Here is a 25,009-nt window from a genome sequence, read left to right on the forward strand (position 1 = left end):
CCCTCAAGGGGCTGAGCGTCTACTGAAATGCGGAACAGGAGCAAGGTGAGGGGCAGGACATTTTTAGGAATGTTCAGGCTTTATTAGGACCAGTCGTAGCAGACGAATGGATGTCCCAACCACAAAACAATGTCACATCATCTCTATCCAACTCATTAATTTCTCTACTTCACCTTCAAAGGAGGTGTCAGGAGGATACGCTCTTACTCATGGGAATGATTAAATGGTTGAGGGCTGAGGATCTGCTTCAAACGGCCTTATGAATCTCAGATCAAAAACAGCATGTATTTGTTTTTCTCTTTCTGACTTCACTCTGTATGACAGACTCTAGGTCCATCCACCTCACTACAAATAACTCAATTTCGTTTCATTTTATGGCTGAGTAATATTCCATCGTATATATGTGCCAGATCTTCTTTATCCATTCATCTGTCGATGGACACTTAGGTTGCTTCCATGTCCTGGCTATTGTGAATAGTGCTGCAAATACTGTATGCTAACACATATACATGGAATCTAAAAAAAAAAAAAAATGGTTCTGATGAACCTAGGGGCAGGACAGGAATAAAGACACAGACATAGAGAATGGACTTGAGGACACGGGGAGGGGGAAGGGTAAGCTGGAACGAAGAGAGAGAGTGGCACTGACATATATACACTACCAAATGTAAAACAGACAGCTAGTGGGAAGCAGTCGCATAGCACAGGGACATCAGCTCGGTGCTTTGTGACCACCTAGAGGGGTGGGATAGGGAGGGTGGGAGGGAGGCTCAAGAGGGAGGGGATATGGGGATATACGTATATGTATAGCTGATTCACTTTGTTATACAGCAGAAATTAACACACCATTGTAAAGCAATTATACTCCAATAAAGATGTTTTAAAAAACCAGCATATATTATTGGGGTAAGCTTAGTATGGAATCATAGCTTCCTTTGGGACTAAGTTAGTTTATGCACACCTATAAATCAGAGAATTGGGAACAGTACCACTTATCTCAATGGAAGGACACATAAGCATAATTAATATGTGCAAAATACTTGACAGTGAAAGTCAAGCCAGGAACTTTTATAAGGACTCTATCAGAGGGACCAGAATTGGCTTTATTCCAAGCCTCCTACTTTGAAGAACTTGTTGGCCTGTTGTAACGATCTTCGACCTTGTATTTTCTCTCCTCCGGATCTAAATTTTTGATGAACATGAACATGATGTGAGCATCATGAAAACAGTTGGTTTCCAAAGGGGAAAAAAAAAAGTCACCCTTTACATAGGATTTCCTCATTACTTGTTCATTAATGCTGCAAACATACAGATAAGAAAAATGACTTCAATGTAGACTCAACACTACCAAATGAGCTTCATGAAACCAACAGACGGGACAGAGCAGGTATCTAGGCGGACACGTGGGGCATGTTTCCTCAGCTGTAGAGTAGGAGGCCTGGGCATTGGTTCCCGCTCCATGGGAGTCAGCACTGCAGGACTTAAGTTCCAGCTTTCTACATGGGAACTGAGGTTTACTAAATTCAAGATCACACAGAATCTGAAATATTTTAAACCTAACTACAATGTCTTCATTAACACTGTCTCTGCCTTCGCCATATGACTTTGGGCGAAATTCTTAACCTTCTGGATAGCAAGTCGCTCATGGGTAAACCAGGAGAAAATTCATTTCACGGTAAATAGATTCAGAATATCATCAGCAGAAAGAATGAAAATACATCTAGAGAGAAAGGGAATGGCTATTTGCGAAGAAAATTAAACGGCAGTACGGTTTGGGGACATAAAATAAGCAGCAAATTTAAGCAAGGGTCCAAACTGACATTGACAGCAAAGCATCCGTTCCGCAAAACAAAGGAAAGTGTTTTCCTTTAAAGAGAGAAATCCTACAGGCCTTTGCCTATCAGTGACAAGACATGGAGGCTGAAAATGGCATAACAAGCTGTCAGCACCATTCAAACCCAATGAGCCCTCTGGATCGTTAACAATGACGTTACTCTTTAAATTCTGCTTTGGCTAAAAAGCAAGCAACAGCGCTCTTTTTCATTTTGTGCAATACAAGTAGAATCATACAGCCACTATTCCAGATCATCTGAAAATGACTTCCTTTCCTGTGACTTTTAATAGCTTAAAGGAAGTTTCTATCACCTGCATGGAAAATTTTTAAATTTCCTAAAGTACGCTCTACAGACATAACACCCTCCCCCATGGCTTTACACAAGATACTACCACAAACAAAGCTTGTGAAATACATACGGTATCAATGGCAATCATATATGCTCTTCTAGAAAACTAAAGGCTTCAGAGTGTGAAACAGGCGGGGGCCACACAGCTTTCCAGGCAAGTGCCCTTTGGGCAAGAACTTAACCGACCTAAACCCAGGTTCCTAAACTGCAAAATGGTGTGTCCTGTCAGAGTAATTACCAGATAGAACGGTTGTGAGAAGTCAATGCTAATTAATGTAAAGGTTTGTCCCCTTACATGGTTTAAAAAAAATAATAAAAATTTTTAAAACCCTATTAACTGCTACTTCTACGACAACCACTATTATTATCATGACTTCTAGGAAACTTAAACTTTGTGTTAGGACATCTCAGATAATGTTTACCAACAGCTAAACTTATAAGTAGATTATGAGGCAAATGAAAATAAAATCTAACACTTCTAATTTGAGATTGTAGTAATCTACTCATTGCTGTTTCAGATTGAAGATATTTTATATGCACCTTCATTTAACCAAATCCAAGACAGAAAAATGGATATTCACACACTGTTTACAATAGCCAAGACAGAGAAACAAGCTGAATGTCCATCAACAGAGGAATGGAAAAAGAAGATGTGGTATATGTATACAATGGAATACTACTCAACCATAAAGAAAGAATGAAATAATGCCATTTGCAGCAACAAGGATGGACCCAGAGATTATCATGTAAGTGAATTAAGTCAGACAGAGAAAGATAATCATATATCACTTATATGTGGAATCTAAAAAAAGGATACAAATGAACTTATATACAAAATAGAAATAGACTCACAGACATCAAAAACAAACTTATGGTTACCAAAGGGGAAGGGGGTGGGATAAGTTGGGAGTATGAGATTAACAGATACACGCTACTATATATAAAATAGGTAGACAACAAGGATTTACTGTGTAGCACAGGGAACTATATTCAGTATCTTGTCATAACCGATAGTGGAAAAGAATCTGATATAACAATCACTTTGTTGTATACCTGAAACATTATATGTCAACTAATATTTCAATAATATAAGGAAAAAAATTAAATGGATATTCACATACACAAAAAAATAGGTTGAGAGATGACTTTACACTTTAAAGGAATCATCACTGATGCTTCTTAAATAATACACATGGTTTAGTTACATCTAAAGTGTGATTAGATTACACACACACACACACACACACACGTAAGCCCACAGAGCTGAATGTGCATTCCACTCCATTCTAAATTTTCTTCCTAATATAAACTCTGGGTTTGGGTTCACCATGCCACAATCTAGCAGGCTTCACTCCAAGGTGCCCTCCAAAGGTCAAATGCTCACTGATGCACCAGCTGCCACCATGGACCCGACTCCCTCTCCACTCTTCTGCTGTGCTCTCGCTGCAGACATTAAACTGAGGAAGTGTGTTTACTCAAAGCTCTACTTTCAGCTTTAAAGCTTTGGGAAATGAAAGCTTCGAAGTCACAAAACGTGAAGGTCTTTACTAAAGTTGCCTCTTTGTTCCCTGGACAAAGAAGCACTTTTTAAAACCTTTTTGGTCCGATGACTGTCAAGATAAATCAGTCCTACAGACACCCTGTAGACACTGCCAAAAGGCACTGAACCATCGTATAGCAACAGCAACAAAAAAACTTAGCTGTGGTTAAGTGATACATCCGGTTTCTGGACATAGGACTGCTCATTACCAGGTTAATTTGCAAGCCTTTTAGACAATATCAATTAAGACCTAGCAGTCAATTCTAAAAGATTTCAGAGCTCACATCATAAGTATTTAATTTAACCATCTCAATTCCCCTACAGTATGAATTAAAAGAAAACAGTCCAAACAGGTCACTTACCTACTTTTGAATCCTTGCTTTTGATACTATCCAGCATACACAATAAAACAGAGACAAGGAAAGCATTTCCAGGGACTATCATACAATTTCAGAAGAAAATAAACTTATTTGGACAACTCTTCTAGGTGCTTATAGGATTTCTCAATTGATTTCAAACTTAAAATCAAGCCAGGTATATAGAAAATTAGAAATTTTTTAAATCTGCTCTCATTTCTGTTCAAATATTTTGTTTGTTTAAAAGGAAAAAGAACATAAAATTACTCAATCCACTCTGCCAGATGAATTACACTCACAAGGATCAGTTTTTCTTAAGAATATTTCTCCAAAATTAAACAGGAACACTGTCAGAAATCTAAATGAAGCCATAAAATCACTATTTCGTTTTTAAAACATTTTCTTGAACTCTAACAAGTTAAGATGTTATAAACGTTAACTACTTCCAGCTTTTTCCACAATGATCACAAGCGTCTGAGCTACTCCATAGCTCAGAGGTTAAATACCGGACGGCACAGACACTAAGCACTGCAGTGAATCAACAACCTCGATGTTGTATCCAGACGAGCTGCGCAGACCAGAGTCTTCCCTTCCACCCTCTCACCTCTCCCCTCCTTCTCCATTTTGGTTAAAATGAATCAACCGAACAACAGGAAAAAAGAGAAGGCTTCCTTATCTTGACTCGCTAATCTCACAGTCCTTTGCCACATGTGGCCCCTAGGCCCAGACAAAAACAGGTCTAGTAAAGCTGCTTTCCGAAATCCGTGTTCCCAACAAGGACCTACTGTATAGCACAGGGAACTATACTCAGTATTTTGTAATAACCTATAAGGGAAAAGAATCGAAATACAACATTGTAAAGCAACTGTACTCCAATAAAAAGAAAAAAATGAAAAACTGAAACACTTTGCTGTACACCTGAAACAAACACAACATTGTAAAACTACAATAAAAACAAATAAATAATAACTATTTTTTTAAAAAAAGAACTTAGAGGAAGCTTCAAAAAAAATGCACCTTCTCTTGCACGCTAGACAGCTTTATTCTATGCTCTGCACATCCCTTGTTGGGACCCTTGGCGTTCCGGTGAGGCAGACATCACTTGTCACCTGCTTCTCCCCCGTGGTAGGCATGCAATTCAGGCTGGCCAAGGCATCCCATCTGCCACACTCAGTGATGGGTCCAGGCTGAACAAGTGACCCAGGACTGATGGGCCTTCAGAGAGGGCAGCCACCTGTTCCGGTTCACCCAGGACAAGACCAGTTTATGCCTGTGGTCCCAGCGTAATTTTACCCCCCAAAGTATTCTGACCTAAACTATGTGGTGTTTCTATGTCTAAGGCAGGGTTTCTCAGCCTTAGTGCAATTAGCTCTGAGCTAGATCGTTCTTGGGAGGTTGCGGGGTGGGGGGTGGGGTGCGGTGTCTGGTCCTGTGCACCGTAGGGTGTTCAGTCACATGGCAACGTTGGCCTCTACCCACTAGATGCCAGCAGCACCTCCCAATTATGACAACCAAAAGTGTCTCCAGGACATCACAAAACCATCTGATTGAGAACAACTGCTCTAAGGAAAAGGAGTCACTGTTCTCTGGAATCCCCAGAGCAATGAGAAAGATGTAAGTAAACTTAAGCTATCGCCACTGTGGAAAGAGTGCCCATCGGGGTCAAGCCAATTGCAGGAAACGCTAGCGATGCAAAAAGAGAGACCTGATGACATCGCTTGAACCCTTGGATGCCAGTGTAGCCAAAGAAACCCCACTCCCAAGACTTCACTCACGCAAGCCAGAAAGTCTCTTTTTTGCTTCAACTAGTTTTAGTTGGGTTTCTCTCACTTGCAACTGAAGGCAATGCATGAGGATATGCAGGATATCTTATGCCAAAATCTGAACTGCCAAAAAAAAAAAAAAAACCCAGAATTAGTCTGAACCCTGTCCTATTGCTTTCCACAAGAACAGGCCACCAACTCTAGCTGTAGCGACACAGGCTATGAACTCCTCTGCTAAGTCCTAGAATCTCTCTCCCAGTGAAGAACTTGAAAGTCTGCATGCTTCCCGTCCTTGAAGGTGCCACGTGCTCACAGCCAGTGCATCCGGAGCCAGAGGGAAGAGGACGGCCATGAATTGTTTCTTAAACTAGTTGGAACCTAACTAAGTAGTTAGCTAGAAAAGAGGAAGAAAAGATATTATATGTTTAGTGCAGGGGTCCCCAACCCTTGGACCATGGACCCGTACTGGTCTGTGGCCTGTTAGGAACCGGGCCACACAGCAAGAAGTGAGCAGCGGGCAAGCGAGTGAAGCTTCATCGTATTTACAGCCGCTCCCCATCGCTCGCATTATCGCCTGAGCTCCGCCTCCTGTCGGCATTATGGTGAATTGTATAATTATTTCATTATATATTACAATATAATAATAGAAAGAAAGCGCACAATAAGTGTAATGTGCTTCAGTCATCCCAAAACCATCCCCGCCCCCGTCGTGGAAAAACTGTCTTCCACGAAACCGGTCCCTGGTGCCAAAAAGGCTGGGGACCTCTGGTTTAGATCACTGATAATGGCTACGCCTTTAACTCTTACAGGTTCTCTTCTGAACCTGAAGTCCTGGAATCTCTTCTCCGATGTTGCCAAGAGAAACTTCTTCTTTACAAACATCCAAAGAGAACCAGCACAATTCCACTGAGAGCAAACCGAAACATCAGCAGGGTCCCTCAGTGAAAAAGAAAAAAAGCCATCTTCATTGAATATTTTTTTTAAACCAAGATTAAAGATTGTTTGAATAAAGCATTCGACCTGAAGTACCAGCAGAACAAACTCTGAAATAGACACATGTCTTGGTGTCTTGAGGACTGCTTTTTGTTTATTGGGTTTTTTTTTTTTAACTGCGGGGGGGCATGCCATGCAGCATGTGGGATCCTAGTTCCCCGACCAGGGATCGAACCTGCGCCCCCTGCAGTGGAAGCGTGGAGTCTTAACCGCTGGACCACCACGGAAGTCCCAAGTCTGTTTTTCCAGACATTTTATTCCTACTTTTTCTCCCCACTCACCTCTCACCACTTCTTCTCTTTCAACATCTATATTCCATCCCACCCGATTCAAACAGACAAAACTTTTACAAGTCATGTATTACTTATTAAGCGGAAAAAGAATGTGGTAAGGGAGAAATTAAAACAGAATTCATTACTGAAAACCACCTTGCTGTCTACCTCACAGACGAAATAAATCCATCGGTTCCTCATTTCCTCAATGTCCTGACACAAAGCTACAAATGGACCCGGGTGTGCACCCATCCTTTCCACCCCTTCAGTTACTGAAGTAGATGTGTCTTGCCCCCCTCCACCTGGAATCTGAATCCCACCTTCTATGCTATTCAGAAGCCCTGTGTATGCTAGAATATTCCCTGAATCTTCCACCTCTTCCTCTCTGTTGGACACTTAAATCGGCGTGTTCAAATCTCACCAATTAGCCAACAGCTTGGGAGAAATGCCTGCACCACAGGCTCATGTATTTTCCAGGCACCCTCTTCTCCACCCTGTGCCATCAGGCTCCCATCCCTGCCGTGCCACAAACTCATCTCCCACTCATTACCCATGACACTGTCTTTTTGTTGTTGTTTCGTTTTGTTTTAATTTTTATTGGCATACAGTTGACTTACAACGTTGTGTTAGTTTCTGCTGTACAGCAAAGTGAATCAGTTATACATATACATATATCCACTCTTTCTTTTTCTTCTTTTCCCATATAGGCCATTACAGAGTATTGAGTAGAGTTCCCCGTGCTATACAGTACTTATTAGTAACCTATTTTATATATAGGAGTGCCAATGACACTGTCTTGCTAACGCAGTGTCATCTGGACTCCTGGGACCTGACTTCTCTGTAGCATGACCTTGTCTGCTCCCTCCTACTTTCTGAAACAATCTTTCTCCTTAACTTGTGAAACCCTCTTGGGGCTTTCCCACCGCCCCCCTCCCTCCCTCTCAATGGCTACCGCTGTCAAATCTCTTTATCAACCTCTTCTTCTACCCATCCCTTAAAAGTTCTGCTCTCCAAGATCTGCCCTGAGCCACCCTGCCTCTTCCTCTACATTTTCTCTCCAGCTGGTTTGCTACCCAGCTGCCTGGTGTCATTTCCTATCTCTGTGCTTTGTCTCCAGAATCTTCAGCTCTGTTCCCTGTTGTGCAGTACACACTCGTAAAAGAAACAAACTCCACCCGTAAAAGAAACAAACTCCCGAACACATCCACTGGGTAGCCCAGAAGCACCTCCGCCTCCACACAGGCCAAACCAAAAACACATCTTCACTCCCATGAAACCCGTTCCTCTGGCTGGACTACCTCAGCGCCCAGCGCTCTCCGCCCAGGCCAGGAACCGTCTTGGACACCTCCTTCGTCGGCCCCTACACCCAAGCACCCACCAAAGCCCGCAGCCTCTGAATCCTGACTCCTGGAGAATCTGCCTTTTCCACCCAAGTCTGTGGCCTGGGTCAGTGAGGACCCACCCTCCAGGCCTGCTGTCCTCAAATCCATTCTCCCAACCGCAGTCTGGGAAGCCTTTCTCAAATGTGACTCACATGATGCCAACCCCCTGCTCAAAATGTCGCCATGGCTTCCCACCGAGCTTTGAATACATTCTGAAGTCCCTGACCCTGAGGTGGGCCTCACCAGGGCTTCCCAACACTGCGCCTGCTCGCTCTGGAGCCCCCTCTTCCCGCCCAGACCCATCTGTGCAGCTCCTGCAACCACACATGTTCTGGCTCTGGTCTCCACAACCTCCCGCGTGCATTTCACTGTGCTCGGGGCATCTTTACCCTCAGCGCGGAGAGCTCCTAGACTTCCTTCTGGTCTCAGATTTTTTTTTTTTTTTGGCCATGCCGCGCGGTACGCAGGATCTTAGCTCCCTGATCAGGGATCGAATTCGCGCCCCCTGCACTGGAAACCCGGAGTCTTAACCACTGGACGGCCAGGGAAGTCCCACAGAAATTACCAATTTCTTGAAGTTGTCCTTGACTCCCTCAACTAATTAGTCCTGTTAACTACCAGCCATAGCATCCCATTCTCCATTCTCACTCAGGGGTGTGAATGACAGTGCTTAATTAATCTGTCTCTCCCCATTAGAACTCTAACTTCTGCACGGAGATATAAAAGGTCTCTTTTCACTGCTAATACTCTAGCAACTCAACAATAGGTCGAGTTCAATGACTTGGGATGACACCTCTCCCCCACTGTCGTACAGGAGATTATCACAGTGAAGACTATATAGTAAACAGATTTTTACAAATTTTTTTCCAAGACTTAACAAACACATATAGGGCTCACTATGGATCAGGCTGTTTTCTTAAGTGCTTTACAAATAACTAATTTAATCTTAGCAACATTCAGGGAGATAAAATTACTATCCACATTTCACAGACAAGGAAATTAAGGCACAAAGAAGTTAAGCAAGTTGCCCAAGGTCACACAGGAAGTAGATGTAACTTCAAAGACCATGATCTTTAATATTTTGGCTGTGCTGCCTTTGACCTGCATTTCACAAAAGAAAAACAAAACTATCCGTCACAGTGACAGAAGTACTATCTACCAGATTCTCAAATACAAGTAACAACACGTCAACGACACTCTGCTCCCTTGTGCTTTTTTTGGCTTTGTTTCCAAAACTTTCAAGCAAAGATCTTCAGTAATATGCTGGATTTCTACAGATGGTTTCTCCTGTTTAATAAATGAGAGGCCTACACCATCCCTGCACTTCAAAATATGGTTCGCTTCAAAGAGAGGCAAGAACACACGTTCACAGATTACTCCTACTGTCACTACGGGTAAAGCCACAGCTGTACCCAAATTCAACCAAAGGAAGCCAGGACAGTGCTCTTCCGACAACGATGATGGTGGTGGTGGTGATGATGATAATTATAGCACCTACCATGGGCCAGGGAGAGTTCTAAGATCTTCTAGTAAGTAACATGAGAATTAAATACCACTACCCCTTGAGACAGAGTTCTAAGTATCTCCATTTTACTAACAAAGAAACAGAAAATTAGCCACTGATGGTTTCAGTAACTTGCCCAAGGTCACCTAATAAGTGAAGCAGCTAACTTTATAGTCAGAGATTAAAAAAAAAAAAAAAAATTTTTTTAAGAGAGTCTTAAATATTCAGACCAGAGGTGACATCTCCCAGCCAAACTGATTTTTCCTTCAGCCACACACCTCATCATGACTCACTACCAGACGATGATGGGACCTCGGGATCCAAGGGCAGACAGTGCCTGCGGTGAACCGGGCAACGAAGAAGAACCCATACTCCCCGTTGAAATATCTAGTGGCATAGGATTAACAGCTTCCTCAGGAAACACAGGGAGGGAATTCTGGTCTGACCAGGGAGGCAGGCCTAGCATCCAGCAGTGGTCCCAGCAGATCTTGGACCTTAGAGAGATGCCTGCCCTTCGAATGTAAAGCGTCAGGGGTTTTTCAGTGTGCCTGCCTGTTTGTTTAAAGAGAAGGGTGTCAAGGCTTTCTCATTACAAAAGCATCCCCTTGGCAAGTCTATAAATTATGTTCCTACATTAGGGTAATGAAATCAACAGGCTGTTTGCATAGAAGCCTATCACAAAATACCAACCAATCCCTGCCTAAAAGTCATGCTCATCTGACCTATCTAGACTGACGGCTTCCAGAGTGCTTCACTAGCACTGTGTCTATGAAGATATCATTTTCTTCTCTATACGCTAACACTGGAAATCTCATTTCAATGAGGCAAAAAGGCCCTTGAAGATTTTTTGTGACTCAGACCACTTATTTCTTCCAATCCTGAAAGTTAAACTCGTTTGGTCTGATTATCCATGCCAAGCTGATAACGTTAAATATCAAACAGAACTTTTATTAAATGTCTTTAAAATTTATGGATTCGTTATCTATAGATTGTTGTCAAAGCTAGTGTTTTAAAGTTTATAAAATTAATTATAAGGCTTTTATATTGAATAAACTCTCTATATTGTTTCACAATCCAAAAATGCATGGAAATAAGGTACATCATAAAACATCTTAAGTTCTTTATATAACATCTACATACCAACAATTAACCAAGTCTTTTCAAATGCCACCTGTAAGAAAAAGAGGTTGAACTCAATGAAATTGAGCTACATGTGTCCACATGGATAAATCTCACAAGTATCTTGAGGGAAGAAAAGAAACTGCAGAAAAACAAATAGTATATGAATCCATTAAAGTCTAAAACCATGCAAAACATACTATCTATTATTCAGGAATGTGTACAGATGTATTAAAATGTCTGGGAATAATATACACCAGATTTGAGACAGTTGCACCTCTTGGGGAAAAGAACAGGTTCTCTATTAGAAAGGGTGCCATTGGGAAGAGGCAGACAGGAAGCTTTTATTTCTAAGCTGAGAGGCAAATACAGAGATGATCATGAGATTCTTTGTATTGGTTTATAGTTCTAAAACAACTCAAATTTTCTGTAGAGGAAAAAGCCTAATACGAAATTACGAAAACAAAATTAAAATTTACTCTTCTAAAGGGTGGGATGAGGGATGGAGAGTAAAAGAGACACTAAGAGAGGGGGAGAGATGAAGATTAAGAGACAGGAAGAGAGGGGACTTCCCTGGCGGTCCAGCAGTTAAGACTCCATGCTTCCACTGCAGGGGGCATGGTTTCATCTGTGGTTGGGGAACTAAAAAAGAAAAAAAAAAAGAGAGAGACTGAAGGAAGGAAATCATACTTTTTTTTTTTTTTTAAATTAATTAATTTTATTTATTTTTGGCTGTGTTGGGTCTTCGTTTCCACTCGAGGGCTTTCTCTAGTTGCAGCGAGCGGGGGCCACTCTTCATCGCGGTGCACAGGCCTCTCACCGTCGTGGCCTCTCTTGTTGCGGAGCACAGGCTCCAGACGCGCAGGCTCAGTAGTGGTGACTCACGGGCCTAGTTGCTGCACGGCATGTGGGATCCTCCCAGACCAGGGCACGAACCCGTGTCCCCTGCATTGGCAGGCAGACGCTCAACCACTGCGCCACCAGGGAAGCCCAGGAAATCATACTTTTTTGAGTGGACGTCTGCATCTAGTAATTCATCCTAAATCAATCCAATCTCTGAATATCTACACTTACTGCACAAATTAATAATCAGTTTTATTTACAGTAACCATCCCAGGTGGCCTTAAATTTTCAATCATGGTCCTTGGGCTGAGCTAACAAGAATAGTCTCCTAACCAGACTGTGAAATGTACACACTTGCCAGATAACCAGGATTTATCGTAATAACATCCCCTAACAGAAGAACGCACTTACACCTCTTTACAGGGACAGCTTACTGTTGTGGTTAAGGGTTTTGCAGTCAGACAAATGTGGGTTTTCGTTCCAGCTCCACCACTGACAAACTGTGTGACTGGAACAAGCTGCTAACCTCTCTAAATTCAGTTTCCAAATCTGTAACATGGGGTAAATGACAACATACCTCAATAAGGAAGTCTTCACATTAAATAATAGAATTTACCACGAAGTAAAGCAAACTGTAAATGCTTAATAAAAGTTAGCTGGGACTTTCTTGGTGGCGCAGTGGTTAAGAATCCACCTGCCAATGCAGGGGACACAGGTTCGAGCCCTGGTCCGGGAAGATCCCACATGCCACAGAGCAACTAAGCCCGTGAGCCACAACTACTGAGCCCACGCGCCTAGAGCCCGTGCTCCGCAATAAGAGAAGCCACCACAATGAGAAGCCCGCCCACCGCAACGAAGAGTAGCCCCCACTCTCCACAACTAGAGAAAGTCTGAGCACAGCAACGAAGAACCAACACAGCCAAAAGTAAATAAATAATTTATTTAAAATAAAAATAAATAAAAGTTAGCTATTATTAAAATCATTAACATATACATTTTAAATAACATTTTTCGATTGTAGTTTGTGATTGCCTATTTGTCTCTGAAATGTAATTCCATTAAAAGTAACCTAGGGCTTCCCTGGTGGCGCAGTGGTTGAGAGTCCGCCTGCCGATGCAGGGTACATGGGTTCGTGCCCCGGTCCGGGAAGATCCCACATGCTGCGGAGTGGCTGGGCCCGTGAGCCATGGCCGCTGAGCCTGCGCGTCCGGAGCCTGTGCTCCGCAACGGGAGAGGCCACAACAGTGAGAGGCCCGTGTACCGCAAAAAAAAAAAAAAAAAAAAAAAAAAAAAAGTAACCTAGTAGGGACTTCCCTGGTGGCGCAGTGGTTAAGAATCCGCCTGCCAGTGCAGGGGACATTGGTTTGATCCCTGGTCCAGGAAGATCCCACATGCCGCAGAGCAACTAAGCCCGTGCACCACAACTACTGAGCCTGCACTCTAGAGCCTGCGAGCCACAACTACTGAGCCCACGTGCCACAACTACTTAGCCTGCGCACCACAACTATTGAAGCCCGCACACCTAGAACCCACAACAAGAGAAGCCACCGCAGTGAGAAGCCCGTGCACCACAACAAAGAGTAGCCCCCGCTCGCTGCAACTAAAGAAAGCTCCCGTGCAGCAACGAAGACCCAACGCAGCCAAAACAAATAAAATTTTAAAATAAAATAAAATACTGATCTGTGCCACGAAGGAAATAAAATATTTTTTTAAAAAGTAACCTAGTAAAACATCCAAGACACCCTTAATCAGAATTATTATCTACAAATTTCTAACCACTCTCCTACAAATCCTGAAGGAAAGCCAACCTGACTAAATGAGTTTTCTCTAAACAAGATGTAGAATCAAAGGCAATGCAAGACCATACTGAGTCCCATAAAGCAATGTGTTCATAGCTACGTTTCTAACATCAAACTTTTAAAAAGTGAGAAAAGACACCAGCTGTTACTATGGTCAGATGTAAACACTTGACCTTTTCACTGCCACATACAGTTAGCAATCACCTTAAGCATGACTTACGGTAACCTAGCTGACTACCCAATATTTTTACCTCCTTCATAATTCTTGCCTCCCAAAAAAACACAAAATCATAAGGTGATAAATAGCTATTGGAGTCAGAATTCAAAACAGCTTCTTTGGGAATCTGTCCAGGAGACTCTGAGTATCGTTTTGCAGAAAATAGGAGGATTACGTAACAACTCTTTTGGGCGGTCTCTGGCTGCCTTGTGTTTCTCCTGGTACATTTCCCACAGCAAATACAAGCACTGTCCAGTAGGTTGTTAGGGTCTCCTGCAAGTTAAACACTTAAGTGAATACCTTCTAAAGGCATCATTGCAATTTTAAGTATCTGCAGGTTCCAGCCTCTGACGACGTCATCCCAGTTCCTTGGTCAGAGCTCTCCCCGCCTTCTTTGGCTTTCTTAGCAATCCCCTGAATGAGAGGCCTGTTCAAGTCTCAGCTGCAGACGGCTGGGCTAGATTTCCAACATTCTTAGTGACACCTTCCACATCATCTTCAGATCTTTGTGACTCAGAAACAAATTCTGGGACGTATTTTCCCAAGATACCACTTAGTTTTGATTCATCCACTTACCTGCCAGATTTTCCAGCATACTAAGCTACATTTAAACTTTCGAAGCCTTACCAGACTTTGACCACTTTGTCTTTCTTCTTGGTCACTGGTCACGATGATTTGGACAAATACATTCTTAGGGGTAATGAGCGCTAAAAAGTTAGACGCTAGCCGCTGGGCCAGAGCAACCCTCTTTCAGGCAAGAAAAGGGCCTGCATATTAAAACATATACCTGCAATTTAGAACATCATGACTGCTCACGTTTGAGGGCGTATTTGAAATGCTTTACACGTATGAACTCATTCAACCCAACTGGCAACCCTACAGGGCAGACAGTATCATTATCTCCATTTTCTGTTGGACAACACAGATACAGAAAAGCTAAGCAACGTGACTGAGGTTTCCAGTGTGAATGAAAGGCAGCGCCTTAGCACGCTCTTAATCTTCTCTACTACACTGTCTCATCAGCCACGTTAAACGTTAAAACACAAAAATGCCCTCCTCCTGGGCCTTCTCCCTCTTCCAGAAGTCCACAATGCTTCTGGTCCCCCCGCCTCAAAAACAGAGTGAAGAGGAGGTGGTCAAAGGAACCCCGGTAGATGGGAGGGCAGGGAAAAGGCAATGTAGCAGGAAAACTCACAACAGCAGATGACTCACAGACCCAGCAAACGTTCCATACAGACAGGGTCGGCTGGTGGAGGGCCCTCAATTGGAACTACTCTAAATGGAGACACGGACCACCTGCAGAGAGTAAAGCAATGAAAGCTTTTAGAGCCCTTCTGGGTCCACAGCCCAGTTCCAGCCAGATAGGAAATCTTTTCACAGCAAATCTACATTAGCTTTAGAGACCAGCCCATTAGTAAGACCCCAAGTGAGAGCTGAAGACTTACCCCCAAGTGATGCCCTGAAATGTAGGGGGTCCACAGTAATTTCTTTGGGGCAAAGAATATAGATGAGTCTTCTTGTCCATCTGGGGTAAAATTATATTTGTAATTTAAATATCATTTCACTTCCATGCCTCTCTAACTTCCACTTAACCGAAGCATCAGCCCAAAATTTACAATTATATCTCTCCATCAAAATTAGGATGTTGGAAATTCCCTGGAAGTCCAGTGGTTAGGACTCTGCGCTTTCACTGCCGAGGACCCGGGTTCAAACCCTGGTGGGGGAACTAAGACCCCACAAGCCACGTGGTGCAGTCAAAAAAACCCCACAAAATTAGGGTGTAAAGTAGCAGAAAACCCAACTCAAACTGGCTTATGTCATTTAACAAGCTATGCAGAGGTAGGCTTCAGGCACAGAACCATCTGTGGCTTCCATGACCGCATCAAAAACCCAGATTCAGTTACCTCTCTGCTCCAATGGTCCTTACCTTGAGCTCCACTCACCGTCCCAAGATGGCAGGAGCAGCTCCAGGCAACACAACCAGACATCACAGAAGAGTCTAGAACCCATTTTACAAGTCTCCTCTCACACAAAAGAAAACCTTTCCCAAAGTCTCCAGCAGACTTCCTATCATGTCTCACTGGTCAGAACTGAGATACATCCTCATTTATCCAATTACCAGCCCAGAAAATAGGTTTACCCTGCTGAGTTGTTAGAGTTCAGTGTTTCTCAATCCCAACTGCATGGTTTTTACAGCTCCCCAGGTGATTCTAACGGTCAGCCATGCTCAGGACTGAGAACGACTGAGTCAGACTAATCAGAATTATACCTAATCACCTTTCTATGAGTCACTTGGGAAAGAGTGTAGACACCTGAACAAAATTTGGATTGTCAGAAAAAAATATCAGCTGGGCAAACAATAAAGCCTACACAACCGCTTCACACTTGTGTTTTAAAAACACTTTGGGGGCTTCCCTGGTGGCGCAGTGGTTGAGAGTCCGCCTGCCGATGCAGGGGACACGGGTTCGTGCCCCGGTCCGGGAAGATCCCACATGCCGCGGAGCGGCTGGGCCCGTGAGCCATGGCCGCTGAGCCTGTGCGTCCGGAGCCTGTGCTCCGCAACGGGAGAGGCCACGACAGTGAGAGGCCCGCGTACCGCAAAAAAAATAAATAAATAAAATAAAAACACTTTGGCACATGTGGTTCAATCCTCAAGGCTATATGCAACAGTCCCATTTCACAGATATGGAGACCAAGGCTGAAGTTTACAAAGTGAAATTCTTTTAAGTCATCCGAATCTCCCTATGTTTCCATGCAAGAGCAACCTGGGAAATTTCTCCAAAAGGAATTACCACGTGAACCATGTTTCTGGAACAATAAATACAAAGACAGAAAAAGGGAATTTTTATGTTGTCCTGAGAAAAACAAGCCAACAATCATTAAACATCAAGGCCTAAAGAAGTATCAAGACTTGAAAGACTCAAGTTCTGGTCCTGGCCACCACTAACATCCTTCTCCTTCTCTAGAACAGAACATATTCTTTCAAGAATGCCTAATTGGGGCTTCCCTGGTGGCGCAATGGTTAAGAATCTGCCTGCCAATGCAGGGGACACGGGTTCGAGCCCTGGTCCGGGAAGATCCCACATGCCGCAGAGCAACTAAGCCACAACTACTGAGCCGCCAGCTCTAGAGCCCACAGGCCACAACTACTGAAGCTCATGCGCCTAGAGCCCGTGCTCTGCAACAAAAGAAGCCACCGCAATGAAGCCCAAGCGCTGCAATGAAGAGTAGCCCCCACTCTCTGCAACTAGAGAAAGCCCACGCGCAGCAACGAAGACTCAACGCAGCCAAAAATTAAAATAAATTAAATAAATTAAAAAAGAAAAAGAACACCTAATTGTAAAATTTATGAGAAAAGTATATATAGCTTATTGCTGTTTCTGGTAAACAGACTATGCATTTCTACGAATCATAAGCATCTGCAACTACATAGACATCCTACGAAAGGCTCACAAAAGTTTAAACTGTATTGAAAGAAGACACTGATTATTCTAGGAAAGGAGTGAAAAAAGAAAAAGGGCTAATAAAACCATTTAAACAAAGACTCCACTGAACTGAGTGAATGATCTCCAAATCCACCACATAAATCAGTGGTCCCAGACTCTGCGCTCCGCAGCCCCTCCCCAGCCCCACCGCTATCTCCAAAAATCACCTGACACACAGACAGATACCATACACAGCCTCTAAACCACCTCTTTCCCATTATGTCAGTGATTCTCCACAGGATAAAGCCCACATTCCAAGCCCACTTTTATGGCTTCCACAATCTGAAACTGACCTTTCCATGAATCTCATTCTACTCCCCCAAATGAAATCATCACCATTCCAGCCAAACTGGTCTTCTCATCCTCTTCAGACACGGTGGCGGGAGTGGGGGAGGGGGGCGGGGGGGGGGGGGGCGCTGGTTTCTTCTCAGCTGTTTCCAATCTGACAAGGTTCTACAAGGTTCTATCCCTTCCTTAAAACACCAATGAGTTCCCAAACTTCCACTCTAACCTACAACATACTCTTGTTTCTGTCAAAGTTAGAAACCTTGCCACTGAATCTTCTGAATCTTTTAATATGTGTGTCTGTGTATCCTTCACTTCTTCAAGAACTTAGCACAATGCATGCAGCAGTTCAAACATGTTCCCTAGATTGAACTGAATTCAACTATAGGACAATAACCTCAAGGACAAGGGCCTCTAACTTCTTTCCTCTTTGTGTCTCAAGCCCAATATTTAACAAACTGTAGATGCTAAATATTTGCTGATCGCTACATAATTGAACTCGGCAATAAACTTTCAGGTCCCACAGAAGTCACCTCCAACTTCTTTAAATATCTGCGGATTAGTCAAAGCATCAAGACATTCTACACGGAAGTAACAATATGGTCATCAGTTGTGTATTTAGAAATGTAGCAGGGATGTTTTCATAATTTTCAGAGACTACGCATTCCCCAACGACTAAGAAATTTTAAAAAAAAACTAAAGCATCAAGACATCAAAGTTATATAAATCCAACATGTATTTAGCGCATGGAGGAGGCATCTTACAGGGCAATTAAAAGCAGAAATCACTTAAACACGCAGATTCTGAAAATGCGCAAAACGCCGTTTTTGCAAAACAAAGCACAAAACATCTGAAAATATAATCAGTCTGACCTAGCTGATTGTTCCTTTCTGTAGCTCCCCCTCGGTCTCAGGTCCCGCCTCGACCTCTTGAGCTTTTCTCAGCTGTTATAGAAAAGCTCGACTGGTTAGGCCAATGACTGACCTAGACTGCAATTTCAAATGACCTAATCACGCCATTTCCAAACACTGCAGAATCTTACTGATGCCTCTGAGAAGTAGGACAAGAAAAACTGAACACAAAAATGACCTGCCCAATTGTCCTGTAGCCAGGCTCTAACAGTGAAGGCTAATTACACCCAGGTGTCCTGACTTACGTCCAGGACTCTTAGTCTTGATAGGAGCTGGACGTCAACTTTACGTACGGGGCAAGCTGGGCAAAGGCCAGGTCCCCCTAACTTGCCACAAGCGTGTGAGCTAAAGCTGTATCTCTGTCCTCCTCTGGAAAAGAATTTAAGGTAATTACACACAATGAGAAAAGATATTTTCTTTGAGCATAAATTATGTTTCCTATGGTAAAGGACAAGAATCAAAAGGAGTAAGGAGCCAATTCGTAAACTCAAGAAAGTCTACATTCTGGAGGGGAAGGCTGACAGCTGGCCCCCCAGATGCACTAGCTGCTGCTGGAACACCGGGCATGTGTCCTGTTGGCAGAAGAGCGAATATGCAGTCACATAAATAGCTTTCTACCAGTGGCCAAACTGGCTTTGCCATCTACCTCTCTCCACACCAAAGCCTCCCTCCTCATGCCCCATGTCCCAGAGGGAGCTGCTACAGCCAGTAAGAGAGAAGGGGCACTCCCCTACCTAGTGACGCTAGTTAAGACCAAACTACAGAGGGAGATGTTCACTACACACACATACCCACACGCATGTGCATGCACGTTCGCACGCGCACACACACACACACACACACACACAGGCACCGCATACCCTTCTCTCCTCCTCCTTTCTCCACTCCTACATATTTACAGCCCTTCCCCACCTCCATCCCAACACACATACCCAATGCCAAGGCACTGGAGAGCCACCAACCAAATATGCCCACCTATCACATGTCCCAAACAAAGTGATTCCCAGTCCTCGTTTTGCAACACCAAAGAGGTCACAGAGGCAAAAGAAACCACGGACAACATCCAGAGAAGTCGTGGGACGTGCTTCCAAAATTACAGAGCTGGCTCACTGAATTCTACCCATGAAGACGTATTTCTTTCAACTCATTCATTCAACAAATAGGCACTGGGCTGGGTACCTGAGACAGTCTGCTCAGTATGTTTTCATCTTCCTTAATGCAAAAGCGGGGGAGGGATGACACGGGGCATTTTTCCCAGTCTGCTATACGGGTAGGTCTTTTTAATTGGGAAAAGGGAGCACTCACAGGCTTCCTCAGAACCGGCTATGGGTTACAGGTGTGGTCAGGCTGCGCAGCTCCTCACTCAAGCAAATGTCTCCCCATTTCCAGCCAACTTAGTGTTTCAACACGAATTTCAGGCCCCCTCCCTCCTAGAAAGACTCTTCAGATAATCAACTAATTAATTGTGTTCTCCTGTGTGGCCACTTCCGAGTTAAAAGATGGAGGAAGAGAGGGGAGGAAAGCATTAAGCTTGACCGGGGTGAAATTCCCTCCTTGCAGGCAGTGCTCGCTCGGGCCGGAGGGCAGGCTGTCTGCACAGCCTCACAAGCCCCAATCTTTGAACCGTCCTCGGCGCAGGAGGAGGGAAGGAATGTGCGGAAGGCAGCACAACGCCAGGTGGACTTTCGGGTTGAGCACAGTAAGGGACCCGGGACGAGACTGTCGCAGGCGATCCGAAAATGACACGGAAAGCGTACGGCTTAAGGGCCTTCTGAACAATTCAACACCCAGCAGGTTTTCAAAGAATTCCCAGTCTCGTGATCTCTCAAAAGAACTTGACAAGACCCGTGAAACTTATGTGTCTGTTTCGGGAGAGACACTGATAAGCTCTAGGGGGTAAAAGAACCTGCCCCGGGGGGGTCCAGCGGGGAACACAAGGAGCCGGGTCGGAGCAGCGGGGCTGGCGGGCGGCGCGCTCGCGCGCACGGCTCCCGGCTCCGGCCGCCGCGCAGGGCAGGGACGGGAAAGAGGACTCGCCCCTGGCTGCTCGGGGAGCCGCGGAGGAACGACCCCGGGGCCTCCGGGTCCCGGATCAATCTCCAAATCCTCCGGCTGCCGGCCCCGGGCACCGGACGGTCGGTCTCCCTCCGGGAGAGGCTCCTCCCGGCCTCGCCACGCCGCAGCCCGCCCGCGCCCCCACTTACTTTTGGTCGCCGCGATGAGGTTCTTGCCGTCCTTGATGAGCTCTTTGATGAACTTGTTGGTCCTCTCCAGCTCTGCTTCGTGGGCGCGGATCCTCTCCCGGAACCACGGGCTATCGAGGTAGCAGTCGCTGAACTCCAGGGGCTGCAGCCCCATGACGGCGGCGGTCCGCGAGCACAGCGCGAGCCGGGCTTCGGTACCAGGTGCGGGGCCCCGCGCGCAGGAAGCGCCGGAGAAGCTAGCAGTCCCAGGCGCGCGGCGAGAGCAGCGCAGACATGCCCTGCGGAGGTGAGCCCGGCCGCGCTGAGCAGCGCCGCCGAGGCGAGCGAGAATGCGGCGCTCAGATCCCGGCGGAGCTCCGATCCCGGCAGCCCCCGCCTAAACTCGGGCGCCGCGGCCCCGCCCCGCCCGGCCCCCGCGCCGCACGCCCTCCCGGAGGCGCGAGCCCGCCCCGCCCCGGCGCCTCCCGCCCAGCCCCCTCCCGCGCTAGCCGCTCGCCCCCTTCTCTTTCCTCCGCCTTCCTCCTTCCTTCTCTCCCTTCCCTCCCTTCCTCCCCCCAGACGCCTCTTCTCTTCCCACGCGCAGTGGCCCCTCCTCTTCCTTCCGAGGCTTCCTCGATCTAGAATTTCGCCCCGCGGCTCTCCTCCGGGCGCGGGCGCCTCCCCTTTTCTTAGCGCCCTTCTTCGGGGTGACTCACTGTCGGCTCCCCGAAGCGGGGAACTTGACCGGGCCCAGGAAGGGGGCGTCTTCAGAGCATCTGTAAATCCCCGCAGCCGGGCGACTTAACTCAGCTCTGGCTTGCTAGGGGAAACGATGGACAACTATCTCATGGAACCGGGACGGACCCTGAGCTGTGAATGGACTCGCATCCATGGCTCTTTCTTCCCCACTCTCGATCCCCATCTAAAGTAAAATGCGTATAAATCTCCGCTTTAGATTGAAAGCTTTTTAAGGGTAGGGTGCATTTTCTTATGGGCCGGGCAGCCTACTCTTCTGTGTATCCACACTGAACGACTTGGGGGGAGGGGAGAAGGTATCTAAACCACGGAAGGGTTCTGTTGTATTCAGCAAATTAAATTTGCCTGGGTAGGTAGAGTCGATCTTTATTATGCTAAGTATAACCACCTGACAACGAATGCCAGGTTCTCTGGTTTTCGCGAGGCGGGGATCAAAGGAGAATTTGTCAGGGCAGATGGAACAAGGGTACTATTCCACGTGTCCTGAAACAACTCAAATGTGTCCCCAAAATGTTAAGACATTTTAAATGATTGAAAGCCTTACCTCAAAGAACCCGATTGTTCATTAGAGTAACTTTTTGTAATTAGCAGCTAACAGTTTATTAAGCAATTATTATGTGCCAGGCACACACCAGGAACTCTACATACATTTTTACAGGCTCACAACATATGTTTACATATATAGGTTCACTAATAATGTCACCAAGCGACTTCAAAGTGATTCTTTAAAACGTTCAAACTCGGAGTAGGGTAATTGAGGCTCTGGATGGCAGGTTGTAGGGCTGTAACCCTCAGAAACAAGTTAAATAAGCCTCCTACTCAATAAGATTTTCGTTACAAAACAGCTCTGTGAGTGGCTAGCCCACAGATAAACATTATTACTTTAATGGCCATCCTCCAGAGAGTTCAAAATGTTTTACAAATAACTTTTACCCGTTGAAAAGCCTGGTTCCGGCTACAATCAGCTGGGGGGCTGGAGTCTACAGAGCAGAAAATAAAAGAGGCAAATAAAAGGGGGAAAGACACTCAGGAACAGGAAGGGTGTAAACAGTGAGGGCCTTGCAAAACAACCAAACACTGACAGGCATGCGACCCTCTGGGCAAAATCCTAGACCTTTCCTCATAAAGAGGGGCCGCTGTCACTTCCCCAAAGTGTTAAACATGAAAATAGCATATGAGCCGGCAACTCCACTCCCTAGGCATATACCCAAGAGAAATGAAAACATATGTCCACACAAATGCTTGTTCTTGGTAGCATTGTTCATAATAGCCAAAAAGTGGGCTCAACCCAAATGTCCACCAGCTGATGAGTGGATAAACAAAATGTGTGTATCCATACAACAGAATAATTCATCTACAATAAAAAGGAATGAAGTACTGATGCATGCTACAACGTGATGAACCTTAAAAACATTATGCTAAGTGAAAGAAGCCAGCCACAAAACACCACATATAATATTCAGTATGAAGTGTCCGAATATAAATTGGGAGTGGGGTTAAGAAGCCCTCATTAGGGCTTCCCTGGTGGCGCAGTGGTTGAGAATCTGCCTGCCAATGCAAGGGACCCGGGTTCGAGTCTGGTCTGGGAAGATCCCACATGCCGCGGAGCAACTGGGCCCGTGAGCCACAACTACTGAGCCTGCGCGTCTGGAGCCTGTGCTCCACAACAAGAGAGGCCGCGACAGTGAGAGGCCCGCGCACCGCGATGAAGAGTGGCCCCCGCTTGCCGCAACTAGAGGAAGCCCTTGCACAGAAACGAAGACCCAACACAGCCAAAAATAATAAATAAATAAATATTTAAAAAAAAGAAGCCCTCATTGAAGGTGTCATTAAACAGTGACCAGAAGAATCAGTAGGGCGTGACCATTAAATAGGCCGGGGGGGGGGGGGGGGGGGGGGGGGCGGGGAGCAGAGGAATCCAGGCAGGGAAGCAGCCTGTGCAAGCCCCTGGGATGGGAAAGAGTCTGGTACATTCCAGAGACTAAAAGAGGAGGTCAGGAGGCTCAAGCCCAGTGAGTGAGAGAAACTATGACAATGCTGGGTGGTGGAGGGTCAGCAGGGGTCAGATCTGGTGGAGCCTCACAGGCCATATATAGTGATGAAAGAAATTTCCACGTATGGAGGTATGGGGAAGTCTTACTGGGTTATACATGAGTTAACTCAAATTTTATGCTAAAATAGCCTGTTTGTAGCTTATCAAACATACATTGTACATCTGCTTTAATTTTTAAAGAAAAGGCTGCATTGACCAGAAGATAAGAATGTCCATGTTAAAAATAAAGATTCAATGCCTCCCCTTCTGGGACACCAGTGCTGGAACTCATTCGATGATAAGACTCCCTTCCCAGGGGCCAAGGCCACACTAACTCACTGCATTCGCGATGATCTGGTTTGTTTGGGTTTTTTTTTTTTTTTTTTAACTTGAAGGAATGTATCCATGATTCATGTGATGTTCTTTGTTCTGACAAGACATAAAACTGCACTGAAAACCATGCTTCTCTGGAGCAGTTCCTCAGAGTTATCTGAGAGACTGTCTTCTGGGCTATAGTCCTCAGTTTGGCTCAAATGAAACTCTTTTCTATTCCTACTGTAGATTGTTTATTGATTGTTTTTGTCAACAGTAGGATTTGGGATTGTATCCTAATGCTATCGGGAGCCTTTGAAGAGGTTTCAGTGTGGTGGTATCGTGATCTGGTTTGTGTTTTCCCTCCAGGTGCTGCATAGGGAATGGGAATCCAGAGGGAAGGCTTTTGGAGTTGTCTGGGCAAAAAATGGTACAGCTTCACCCTCCAAGTGACAGTGGAGACAGAGAGTAATAGATCCAAATGTATTTTAGAGGGAGATTCTGGGACTTGACAGAGACCTGGATATAGAAATGAGGAAGGAGGTGTCAAAGATGGCCCCAGGCTCCTGGCATGATAAGTTAGGTAGACAGCTATGAACTCTACTGAACACTGACTGCAAAGAAAACAGGGGATAAGGAGTCCATGTGGTGGTGACTGGGATGGGCAAGATCAGTTTCAGTTTCAGACTCATTAGGCTTAAGATGCCTGGGAGATATTCAAGTATGCATGTCAGTTTGTCAGGTGGGCACTCATCAGTGCCTGGATGAGTTAAGGATTTGAATCAATAAAAGTTGGTCAGGGCTTCCCTGGTGGCGCAGTGGTTGAGGGTCCGCCTGCCGATGCAGGGGACGCGAGTTCGTGCCCTGGTCTGGGAAGATCCCATGTCCCGCAGAGCGGCTGGGCCCGTGAGCCGTGGCCGCTGAGCCTGTGCGTCCGGAGCCTGTGCTCCACAATGGGAGAGGCCACAACAGTGAGAGGCCCGTGTACCGCATTAAAAAAAAAAAAAAAAAAAAGTTGGTCAGGTTCCAGTCTAGATGTTAACTCAGATGAAACCTTCCCTTTATGTAGGTTCC

General features: G+C 45.2%; 1 protein-coding gene across 3 annotated transcripts in view; it reads right to left on the bottom strand.

Annotated features, from left to right (window-relative positions):
* The window catches only part of ARHGAP10 (Rho GTPase activating protein 10), a 327,164-nt gene extending 305,928 nt beyond the window's left edge, over positions 1-21,236 (bottom strand). For all 3 annotated transcript variants that reach the window (XM_079920745.1, XM_079920746.1, XM_079920744.1), the window contains exon 1: positions 20,857-21,236. In XM_079920745.1, the coding sequence (XP_079776871.1) occupies positions 20,857-21,010 (154 nt within the window). In that variant the 5' untranslated portion in view covers positions 21,011-21,236. The remainder of the gene's footprint in view (positions 1-20,856) is intronic.
* Between the last annotated feature and the right edge of the window lie 3,773 nt (positions 21,237-25,009).

The sequence above is a fragment of the Stenella coeruleoalba genome (genome assembly GCF_951394435.1).
Source record: "Stenella coeruleoalba genome assembly, chromosome: 4".
In the NCBI taxonomy this organism is placed as follows: domain Eukaryota; kingdom Metazoa; phylum Chordata; class Mammalia; order Artiodactyla; family Delphinidae; genus Stenella; species Stenella coeruleoalba.